Raw genomic sequence first — 11,797 nt, 5'->3', positions numbered from 1 at the left:
TTCTGCCGCGCTACTGCCGCGCCGAGCCGCGCCGCCCGCCGCCGCCCGCCCAGCGCACACCCCGCCCATTCACACCGTCTCGCCCAGAACTTGAATAAAACGATGGATTCCTTTGTTTTTGCACGTTATAAGTGTTGAACTAATATCGTGACATCTACCCATCTCTACAAGCGAACCTCAAAATCGATAAGTTTAAAAAACAATTTGGAAGAGTCTGCAAGTAAAAATTTGCTCAAGAGAAAGTGGACTCACTTTCCGTAGACAAGTAAGCAACTTTAAGTTTTTCATAGAGTTTAACGTTGTTATTTTAAAGTTAAAACTGGCTAAAAGCCGAGCTTTGTGAGGGCTCGCGTCGTTTTTCTGCGTGGTGATAAACTTTAAAGCAGTTTTTTTTAATATTTTAAAAGTAACCAAACCTTGACCGACCGCAGTTAATATATATTATATACCTAGTCTTGCCATAAATACTGACACAAAGAAAAATATTTTTTTTTCTATTGCAAATAAATTTTATTACTTTTACAGTGTATTAGTATAATACATAAATATAAAACAATTTAAAATATGAAAAGCTTATTCAAATTGGCCTTCATTGGCTACAATAACGCCCTTTAAACGTTGTGGCCAGTTATCATTAGAAACACGGACTCTTTCCATGGGAAAATTCTTCACTGCCAGTCGTATGGATTGTTTTAGTGACTCCAAATTATCACGACATTTACAGCAAGCCATACTCTCTAAAACCGACCAAAAATCATAATCCGGTGGATTAAGATCGGGACTAGACGACGACCAGTCTTCAGCTCTGATGAAGTCCGAAACTTTCGTTTCCAACCAAGACCAAACCGACCGAGCTTTATGACCCGGCGCCGAGCCTTGTTGGAAGGACCATTCTTGATTATTGAACTTGATGTTGAACCAAGTAGAACTTCAAGCATAAATAAAACCATTTTGTTTGTTAAAATATTGCATAATTGTAAAAAAAATCTCATCCGTAAACAAACATTTTTTGTTTCCCTTTGCGTACCGCTTCAGTAGTAAGGTAAAAGCACTAATGGTAGACTCGGAACTAATAGATGACACTTACGACAAAAATACCATTAAAATAAGAATTACTCTAATTATTTCTCAACACTATAAATTTTATAAGATTCTCAAGCTTATAAAGTTGATGTGAAAAAATATATTAGGGACGCCTTCGGGAACAAAATTTTGAACTGGGATCAGTTTTCGTAAATAATGTGACCGCGTCAACACGCGCTCGGCAATTTCTTAGCGGAAGGCGAAATTTTGCACGTAACTTTGGAATACATTTATTTGATTTTTTGTAATTTCTATTAATTTCATTGGATTAATGGCCATGTTGTATACACTAATTAATGTTTATTTATGATTTTTTATCAATTTTCCCTAACAATATAAAGGGTGTCTACTATTAGTTCTTGAAAATGTAAAAAACCTAATAGATGACATGGATCTCATCTTTTAGTTTTGCAATACATACTAAAGTTATTTTGTAGTTTATTCTACTGGATATCACCACTATTCTCTGAAAATATAATTCTATTAACAAACTAACAAATTAAAACTACTGTACCCAAAATGGACATATTAGACCTTGTACTGATCTAAAAATCGATTGCTTTAGTTTTTTAACAGTAAGAAGAAAAAAAGGAGAGCTAAGAAAAGAAAGAAGAAAGACGAAGAGGCAAGAGAAGCATGGAGACTAAAGACTGAAAATAAATTTGCTTGGAAAAAACATCTGAAAAATAAAAATAAAAGGAAAGATAGTTTTAGCATGGAAGAAGGGATCTGGAGACAACGTGGATAATATTCCATATGCATGTAGTTACTATAATGAAGTAAATGAAATCTTTTGAAAAACGGCAAATAAATACCTTATAATAGGAAAATTTTAAAATGTAATGTAATGTTCTATGTCAACTATTACTTTATATTGGTGTATACTATTAGTGATATTCGTTTTTTGTGATGTCATCTATTAGTTGTTATGACTAAGTCTACAAAAAGACCAATAATATATTTTTTAATTGATTTGTCAGCGACTAATTATAATAGTTTTGTTTTGTAAGAGTTACTGAAGACATGGAAGAAGTTAGCAATCCTTTATTTACATAAATATATATTTTATAACATTCAAATGTTTTATGTTTCCTTAAAGCGTCTGCCATTAGTGATTTTACCTTAGTTTAAATTTTACCAACCTTTCTTTTTAAATTATCAGTTAGCCGTTAGGAAATAACCAGTAGGTCTCATGTAGGCTGAAAGTCCTTAGTCATCATTTAAAATACATGATATGGTTCTAGGTGCTATCTTTATCTCGTGAGATAAAATCTTTTTTATCTCACGAGATAAATTCATTCATTCTTTCCCTTACTGCTTTAACCTCCTTTTTCGTACGAACACTGCGTGGACGGCCAGATCTTTTTCTGCCACAAGCAGAGGAGGTCACATTGTACTTATTAATGGCCCGGTACACAAACATTTTACTAATACCACAGAATATATTGCTAATACCAAGCGTATGGAGAGTTTTAAAAATTACATTGGACTCCATACCTACTTTGTGTGATTCAATCACAGCGATTTGGTTCTTTTGATCACCCCACTCTTGCCCCACTCCATTTCGATATCGCAAAATATTGTAAAATACATTGGCGCCAAAATGAGAAAACATAAACAAACATAATATAAAAATTACAGAATCCAAATTCAAATGTAATATTTTGTATTTTGTTTATTTTTATTTACCTAAAATTTTTAGTCCTCCCCAAAATCGGATGGAAGTAGATAGGAAGACGTGAAGGTCCTTACTCCTTTGGGACATGAGCCCGGAACAAAATATGCTCGTGCATATTTAATTTTGTTATTATTTTGAGTAGGTACGCCGTACGAACCTGTAGGCCTACTACGAAACCGTTTTAAGACTCAAACAATAGGACGAGAATGCTGCGTCCTGCTCTAACGACGTCATTTCACGTTTGTTAGAGTAGGAGGCGGCATTCTCGTCCGATTGTTTGAGTCTCAAAACAGTTTCATGGTACAAGCCCAGGAACCAGCTACTTATATATTATAGTCATTACCCGGCATACATTAGACCCTAATGACTTGTTTATTTCATAGCTTATTAAAAGATTATACATATTTGATTTGTTATTGACGTGTATTTAGTATTTAAATATTAATTAATCACATAACATTATGAAGACTATAGGGTCTGAACATGAAGGTTAGGTTCAGCGCTGCTACTTTTGCAGTTAGCTATATGTTCTGCATAATATACTTACTCTGCTCGGCTTTTAGCTAGTTTACTGTACTAAGCAAATTTTCTGAACGTTTTCGGTACCTGTATTTCAATGTTGTTAGTTTGGGATTGTTGTTCGATATAATTTATTTTATTGGTCCTTTTTGGAAGTCGGTTAAAAAATGTAAGTTTTCGATTAACTCATCGATAGTACCTAACGAAATATACCTTTGATGTAAGTATAATCAAACTTTAATTTAAATTATTATTAATGTAAGAACTTTAGACTGCACTCGGCACAGGCTATATTATAGTAGGAAAATGTCAGTAATTTATTAACTCGGGTAGAGCCGCGGACAGAAGTTACTTATTTAAAATTAAATCAGCAATCAAATAGGGCATAAGGGGCATAAGTGATGCGACAGTGATAAGCGGGGTGCGCATGCGCGAGTATCGATCGCGCTCAGTTGCAATGGCGATTCGGCATTCGCGGTCGCCAGGCTGCTTCTATTGAGATCAGGAGATCAGGGAAGTGCTAGTTCCGTCCTAGTAGAGCATGGGTTCCTGGGTGTGGTGGGTTTCGCTGTGGGTGGCGGCGTACGCTCGCGAGCTGGACCCGGCGGGCTGCGCGGCGCGGTTCGACGTCCAGAGAGACAAGATCATCCGCACGGAAGAATCGCGCAGTATGGGCGCCCGGTACCTCTCCGAACTCGACGTGGGCTCCCGCCACGAGTGTCTCCGCCTCTGCTGCGAGACCGACTCCTGTGATGTCTTCGTGTTCGAGGAAAAGGTGGGCAATGGCCTTGGCCTCAGTTAGGTTAGCTACAGCTTAGATGTATGGAAAATTCTGTCGATCAACAAAGTTGCCAATAATTATTTTCTAATTAAGCAAAACGCATTAAGCTCTGAATATTGGCTATGGTAAATAAATACTTACTTATATGTTACATAAATACGTACTACGAACAAAATATTACGACGACAACAAAATACAAAATACAAAATATTGTACGACATAAGTAGGTACAAAGGAACCTTTGTAAAGTCTAATTAATATATAATACTATATAGCTATACTGTCTTCTGATTACGATACCACAATTTCGTAATTGGGCTACTACCAACATGTTCAGAGTTGAGACTTGAGATCTTATCAGTCATTGTTTGCTAACTTCAGAGTCCTGGGAGCTGCTACCTGTTTAACTGCGGGCCGCCGGAGGACTTCCGCTGCAAGTTCACGGCGCACGGCAACTTCAGCAGCGGCGTGCTGGCGCTAAGCCGCCGTCTGGCCGAGCTGCAGGACCAGGAGCGCCTGGTGCATCATGAGCAGGAGCTCGCTAGCCTTCGGTGAGAGATGGTGATGTTTATAGTAGTGTCATAATGATATTATGACGCATTATGAGCGACCTTGCGGTTTTGGACAGCCGGTCTCCCTTATCAGTGCGAATTGCGATCGAGATTATTGTAGAGGTAGCAATGTATAGAAGAATCAGGAATAAGTATGTTAATACTGGGAATCTCTTACGGCTAAATTCGATATGATGGCAAATTCTCCTTAATGTAGTTTTAACATCAATAATTATTTACGGTGTACGTCCGTTAGTATTAAACAAAGCCTGTGATGTCGGTCGATGTCGGTGTTTGTGTAGTTTGTAGCGTGCGAACTGCGGACAAAACTGACCTACATCAAACGGCATTCAAATATCAACAATGACAAAATTCGATTCAAGTAACGGTGCCTTTTTAGGGTTCCGTAGTCAACAAGGAACTGTCCGCGGTTTCGCTCAGAGACTATAGAACCAACAGAGCTGTAACTCGGCATGAATACACATATTAATGATGCCGACAAAATGGTAAAATCTTATAGAATTATTTTTTTTACGGCACCTCTCCTACACATCAAGCGGGGGTGTATTTTTTTTTCGTGTCCACCCCACTGTGTGGCGTGTGCGTAGATAGTTTTTTTTTTTAATATTATAGTATTAATAGATCATTTTTCGATTTAGGGAAAAAATCGTTAGAGTCTGAGTGTCCCCCCCTTCTATCAGCTAAACGGTTTCTTCTGGAAATGTGAAAAAATTCACGGGAGTAGGAAATACTTACCTATGCTGAATTTAAAAGAAAAACTGTCACGGCTAAGACGACTTCATAAGTTATTGAGTGAAAAACCGACCAAGTGCGAGTTGGACTCGCCCATCAATTGAAATATTAAAATAAATCAAAAACCTTTTAAAGCTTTTTTTTTTCGCAGAAGCAATAAAGATAAACCTTATTATAATTCGCAATGCTGTACTCTTGCTAACATAGTTTTTAAGTTAAATGTTTACTAACACTATATTATGGTCCACAGACCGAAATAAAAACGTTTTATTTTATTTTATTTTAATTGTATTGCTGCTGCGGAAAAAAAAGCTTTAAAAGGCTTTTGATTTATTTTCATATATTTCAATTGATTTAATGAAAGTTAAAATTAAGGTTCACTATTTATGACGTATAAAAAAACTTCTTCCTACATCTCGTTTAAACCAATTTTCGTTGGTAGTTTTTATATTTATCATGCCGCTACTTTAGAAGTTAAGGGGGGGGGCACACATTTTACCACTTTGGAAGAGTCTCTCTCGCATACTATCCAGGTTAGAAAAAAGTGATATTAGAAATCTCAATATGATTTTTGAAGACCTATTCATAGCTATACCCCACACGCACAGGTTAGATGATTTTTTTTTTGTTTCAGTTGTACCTATGGGGACCCCTAAAATTTTTAATATTTTATCCATTTTTGTACCAAATCTTAATGCGGTTCACAGATTATACATCTGCCTACCAAGTTTCAACAGTACAGCTCTTACAGTTTCGGAGAAAAGTGGCTGTGACATACGGAGTACGGACGGACAGACAGACATGACAAATCTATAAGGATTCCGTTTTTTGCCATTTGGCTACGGAACCCTAAAAAGATATTCGGCGAAGTATAAAGGAACTTTACGTTCAAATTCCTTTGAACGTAACTGAGATGATGTTGTTAGTAGTTTAAAACACGTTATAAATGTACATTCATTGACCATACAAAAATTATCAAAAACTAGCGGTACTACGAAAGTGACGGAACCCTGTATTGCGCGTGGCCCAACACGCACTTGGCCGGGTTTTTTTGTTATTATAGCAAAGTGTAGTTTTCAAGCTAAGTGTAATTTCTGGTTTTGCTCGTGGTAATTTTCTAATGCTACACGTCATAAAGTACCTAGGCATTACATAAAATAATATTATGGCAGCCTATCGATTGAACCCGGTTATTCACACAAACATAATATTACCGAGAACGAAGCGGTAGTAACTATTAGTAAGGTCTAGCTTCATGCTTCGCTGCCCACCCTCGATTAAAAGCTGACGTATTTCCAAAGAATAGCGAATTTGTGCAATAAAGTAATAAATACCAATTAAAAACTGGTAACGGTAGCACTTATCTGAAAACTGCTCTTCCAACCATTTCAAATTACTTCTTGGTAGTCGTGAGTCGTGACTCGTGATTTAAGATTAATGTTGAAGAGGAATTGGCAGCGTAGGTAAATACTTAAGTAAAAATTTAAAAATAGAACAATATGAAGTTCCTCATCCTGAAACATACTGACTCCCTAAGGGGTCCTGCAGACTTTACATTTAATGCAGAAAATGTATGCCTACAGGACCCTGCTAGTTAATGCGTTGCATATATATAACAAATCTGATTGTACGATTCTGGTGACGTTTCCAGGAGTCACACTACCACGACGGTGGCGACCACTGTGACGACCACTCGCAGCACGGAGCGGCCGCCGCGCCCGGAGCCGCCCGCGCCACCGCCACAGCCACAGCAGCAGACAAGTATGTTCGAACTTCGAACTTCTATCAACCAGCTCCAGGGCCAGCTGACTGTAGAATCTACAAGCATCGAGCAAGCAATGAACTATAAGTAAAGAAGCTTGCCAATAAAACTATAGAGATCAGAAAATACCGCTATAATGTCAATAATAATTGTTAGTAATGCCTACAATAATATTACCGATGGACGATGACTGCAGACTGCATAGAAGTTTAATAAATTGCTGACAAGTCCAGGTTTCATTAAAAATTTTGACTTTACTCAAACTCTACAGTATGTAAAAGTTATGTTTTTCAATCGACGAAAGTGAAACATCACTATCGTAAACGCGAAGTGTTTAAACTTTCTAAAATATGCAAATGAAAAAAGAATGTGAAATATTCAGATCAGTTGATAGTGAGTTGATGGGAAGGGGCCGGTGAGTCAGCGTGACCCGTGCGTCAGCGGACCGCGGACAAAGCCTCCGGGCTAACGACCCACCGATGACTTGTAAACCAAGATAATGTTCTGTGCTACTTCAAGCCTTAATGACTGTTTACACAAGATAAATCTCCTCTTAATTATCTGCAATGCTGGTGGGACAGGCAATTATGAGTCACAATTTTTACCTGATATGTCGGGGACATTTCTTTGTCCCAACAACAGCAGATCAGCCAGTTCAGTCATAGGAAGAGAAATATGCTGTCAAATTAACACAACGATAATTTATAGACCGTGTTTGGATTACCAACTGACTAGCATCGGTGTGATGTGTCTCTTCCCTTTGTACGTCGCGACTCGAGGGTTTACGTTCGTCTCTATTCTGCAAATGCATACATGGCCTTGACTACATTTTCAGCCAAAGATCTTATGGTTCCTTTATCTAAAACTAGTACCCAATCTGTAGGTCGGTGCAGCCGCTACCAATTCGAGTGTCGTCACGGCGGCGAGTGCATCGCGGTGTACAACGCGTGCGACGGCGTGCCGCAGTGCGCTGACGGCAGCGACGAGGCACCCGAGCTGGGCTGCCCCGCGCCGCCGACGCACCCGCCGCCGCAAGCGCCACACACGCAGCCGACGCAGCCACCGCCACCGCCAGTTGTGCAGCCACAGGTGCGTAAGAGCCGAAACACAACTGCATTGCGCCACCACAACGCTAAAATTGGCCTAATTATTTGTTATTTATTATGATTTATGAGTTTTGAATGATATTTGCCGCCGATTTTGGCGGTGCGGTTCCGCAACGCGGTTATGTGTTTTGACCCTAAAGTTCAGATTTCAATGTATCGAAAATCAGGAAAACAAAAGGTTACTGTTGAATGAGGCATTGCCTTAGATACTGGTTTAGAGCTGGTAAGGCTGCAAGTGGCTGAAAGGGTTAAGTAAGGTTATAGAGTATAGACATTTAGAACTTAGCAGACATATAATATACTTTATAGAGCTTTGGACTTACGTCCCATGCCGGAAAATAATAAGTCTTACCCTACAATGCAGATGCAGGTTGCTGTTCAGGAGAGCGGCGAGGAGGCGGCTTCGGAGCTCTGGCCGCACAGACTGACGCAGGCGCAGCCGCCATACCGCTATAACGCTGGTAAGTGGGAATTTGTAGCAAACCCTGTAAAAGCAAGAATAAAACCTTTTCAGATAAAAACATATTTGAATAAAACCTTGTCTGAAGACAAAACAGAACTTAAAGCTGACTAGCTTTACAGTTCGACAAGGCTTTAAATGAACGTGGCGAAAAAAGGAACTAACGCTGCCATCATACAAAAATGTCATTTTTGACAGTTCTCCTTTACCAGCAGCGCTCCCGCCCACGTTCATTTAAACTTTAAAGCCTTGTCGCACTTTACGTATAATGTATGTGCTTATATTTTGTTTCTAGGAAACAACGGTGGTGTAAGCGGCTCACATATCTTCAGCCACACTGGGGGTCTGGTGCAGGAGAGCGCCTTCGAACCCCCCTCTCCCAACGGCCCCTGGCCTCATCGCTCGTGGCAGCAAGCGCACGTGCCACAAGGTAATACAGAATTGACCATAAAACTCGTGACCAAAAACCTCTACATCCAGAGGAGACACTTAAAGAAGTGAAAAAGCGAGTATAGACAAAAAAATTACGAGCCAGTTATATAGAAAATTTAAATATAAGAGTTATTTTCTTTAGTCATACCCAAAGGAGTTGCTTGAATAATAATAATTAATTAGCAGTGGCGGCCGCCTTACCCACTGCTATTTGCTAGGCCCCGGGCGGAAGGTATTTTCGATGTCCTTTCTCTTACGAAAAAATACATTGCGAGGCCCCTGCAAGAGCGAGGCCCCGCGTACCCTAGATTCGCCGCCCCCTAGGACCGCCACTGATAATAATCAGTAGTTATAATATCTCTCTCCATTATTATTAATATTGCAGCAGCTAATGACGGCATGGATGACCGCGTGTGGGATAATTACGGTCGCGGACGCATGGAGTGGCCTGAGGTGGAGTCACGCCGGGCCTGGCCTGTTCCCCAGCCGAGACCTGAACCGGTGAGACATCTTGAAAATGACATTTTCTAAAAATGATTCCTAGCTAGATCGATTTATCGCCCCCGAAACCCCCTATACTTATTCTAAATTTCATGAGAATCGTTGGAGCCGATTCAGATATATATATATATATATATATATATATATATATATATATATATATATATATATACAGGGTGTAACAAAAATAAGTGATAATACTTTAGGGTATGTATGTGTTCCTTGTAGAGAGTTCACTATAAAAGTAGCAGCGCTGAAAGACCAATTTTTTTTTTCACTTTTGTATGGGCAAGCGCCCGAACGTCACAAGTTTCCCCATACAAAAGTGAAAAAAAATTTTGGTCTTTCAGCGCTGCTACTTTCACAGTGAACTCTCTATAAGGAACACATACTCACCCTAAAGTATTATCACTTATTTTTTTTACACCTTGTATACAAGAATTGCTCATTTAAAGATATAAGACTATGTTTGGCACTTGCGCTGGATTCTTTATTTATTGTAGAATATTAAAAATATGTAGAACCATGTTATAAAAGTGTCATACTTATCTGGTTCCAGGATATGCCGCTCTACATGCCACCAAAAGCGATGCCCGAACTGCCGATGGTCTACTCGAGTCAGCAACAAACTCTAAGGGACAGCCCCAAGAAGGGCTTCGAACTGGCGCCCAAGAGTCAGCACATTGAGTACGCCACTGAGCCGCCCCGGCCCGCGACCCCAGCACCGCCGCAGAACATACAACCTCCAGAAGTGCACAAACCCGTGCCCATAGAAAACGCTACTAAGAAAAAAGTTTTGAAAGAAATCGTAAGTAATGTTATATTATTCTTCATCTATTTCTTAAATCTGTCCATAGAGATAGGTATCGCCTAACTGGATTGGGTGTTTTTTTTTCAGATGGCCGATACCAACAAGGTGTCGCGGCCGGCCGAGCCGCCCCGAGCGGAGGCGAAGGTTCACGAGCACTTCACGGACGAGCACGACGGACTCAGCGAGCACTCGCCCGCTGCTGTGCTGCTACTAGTACTAGGTAGATTTTACAAATGCAGCTAAATTATTTTAGAATATACTTAACCTTATCCAGAATATAATAGGGATCTTGCAAGACAGTCCAGTCCCTGTTAACAGCATCGCCATCAATCACGATCTCACTCCTTTCAACAGTAGTGAACAACGAAATTAATATCACGATATGAATTCTAGAAATAGGAGGCTGATCCAAATACAATGTTCTAGTACATCAGCACCGGTTCCTATAACTATAAAGGAGCTTCTAGCCTGTATTGTATACGCTAACCACATTAGTCTGAGCACAATTTCCATCTCTGCCACCAGGTACTCTGATGACAGCCGCGTTGGGCGGGCTACTAGCGTGCCGAGCCCGCGCCTCGCGCCGCCGCCGCGGCCGCCCGCGTCTCGCCATGGACTCCGACTACCTCGTCAACGGCATGTACCTGTGAGCCTAGTGCCTGACACTCTAGTACCCGTATAGTGCCACTTATGAGAAAAAGATGTCGAAGGCAACGGCTGGTTTTCTGGAGTTTTTCCCAAAATCCAGAAAAAGTTTGTACTAATATCAATACAATTGCCAGCCAGTATAAAGCCGCGTTTCCACTGACGCGAGGCTGGGCGGAGAGGAGCTTAGCGGTACCCGAATTGACCAATCACTATGCTCGAAATCTCCGCTCCGCTTCAATGGAAACAGCACGAGCGGGGTGGAGCAGAGCTGAGCGGATATTCATAATAAAAAAATACAGCGAGGCGATGCGGTGCGGAGGACAACGAGCATTGGGGTGCAGAGCGGAGGACAGCGGTGCGGAGCGGGGCGGTGCGTGACTCGCGCGCAGTGCCTCAGTTAATCATTCAATCAATTCTAAAAGAATGCTCCGCTCCGCTCTATTCCACTCCACTCCGCTCCGCTTCAGTGAAAACACTGACACCTTTTCACCGCTCTTCACCGCTCCTCTCCGCCCAGCTCCGCGTCAGTGGAAACGCGTCCTAATATCAGTATAGAAGGCCGAAGGGGAGCGGCAACTATTCTAAGCTTAAATTCAGCAGCTGCAGCGGCTGGTACAGATGGTGTTAGAAATTAAATTGAATTTATAGAAATCCCTGAAAAGGTTGGTTACCACTGTCGATACTGGATGCACATAAATAGCAGCGGACTGCG

The 11,797-nt window shown here is 40.6% G+C and overlaps 1 protein-coding gene across 3 annotated transcripts; it reads left to right on the top strand.

Annotated features, from left to right (window-relative positions):
* The first annotated feature begins 3,723 nt into the window (after positions 1-3,723).
* LOC121739887 (formin-like protein 7) lies at positions 3,724-11,345 on the top strand. 3 transcript variants are annotated; one of them, XM_042132481.1, is made up of 10 exons: positions 3,724-4,055; positions 4,443-4,612; positions 7,017-7,126; positions 8,011-8,216; positions 8,598-8,694; positions 8,989-9,123; positions 9,514-9,626; positions 10,186-10,434; positions 10,525-10,657; positions 10,963-11,345. In XM_042132481.1, exons 1-10 carry the CDS (start codon positions 3,822-3,824, stop codon positions 11,085-11,087), a joined length of 1,572 nt encoding a protein of 523 aa, XP_041988415.1. In that variant the 5' UTR covers positions 3,724-3,821; the 3' UTR covers positions 11,088-11,345. The 3 variants fall into 3 exon arrangements, with proteins under 3 accessions (XP_041988415.1, XP_041988414.1, XP_041988413.1); XM_042132480.1 differs by having other exon boundaries at positions 9,511-9,626; XM_042132479.1 differs by having other exon boundaries at positions 9,508-9,626.
* Positions 11,346-11,797: the final 452 nt, after the last annotated feature.

The sequence above is a fragment of the Aricia agestis genome, chromosome 2, assembly GCF_905147365.1.
Source record: "Aricia agestis chromosome 2, ilAriAges1.1, whole genome shotgun sequence".
NCBI lineage: Eukaryota > Metazoa > Arthropoda > Insecta > Lepidoptera > Lycaenidae > Aricia > Aricia agestis.
Note: the sequence above shows the minus strand (reverse complement) of the source record. Positions and strands in the feature narration are given on the sequence as shown.

What these genes read in the sequence shown, in the direction of transcription:
- LOC121739887 (XM_042132479.1), top strand. Translation starts at nt 3,822, where the DNA reads ATGGGTTCCTGGGTGTGGTGGGTTTCGCTGTGGGTGGCGGCGTACGCT. An exon ending in ACAGCCACAGCAGCAGACAA is followed by an intron (nt 7,127 to 8,010) that starts GTATGTTCGAAC and finishes CCCAATCTGTAG; the next exon opens with GTCGGTGCAGCCGCTACCAA. An exon ending in AAAAAGTTTTGAAAGAAATC is followed by an intron (nt 10,435 to 10,524) that starts GTAAGTAATGTT and finishes TTTTTTTTTCAG; the next exon opens with ATGGCCGATACCAACAAGGT.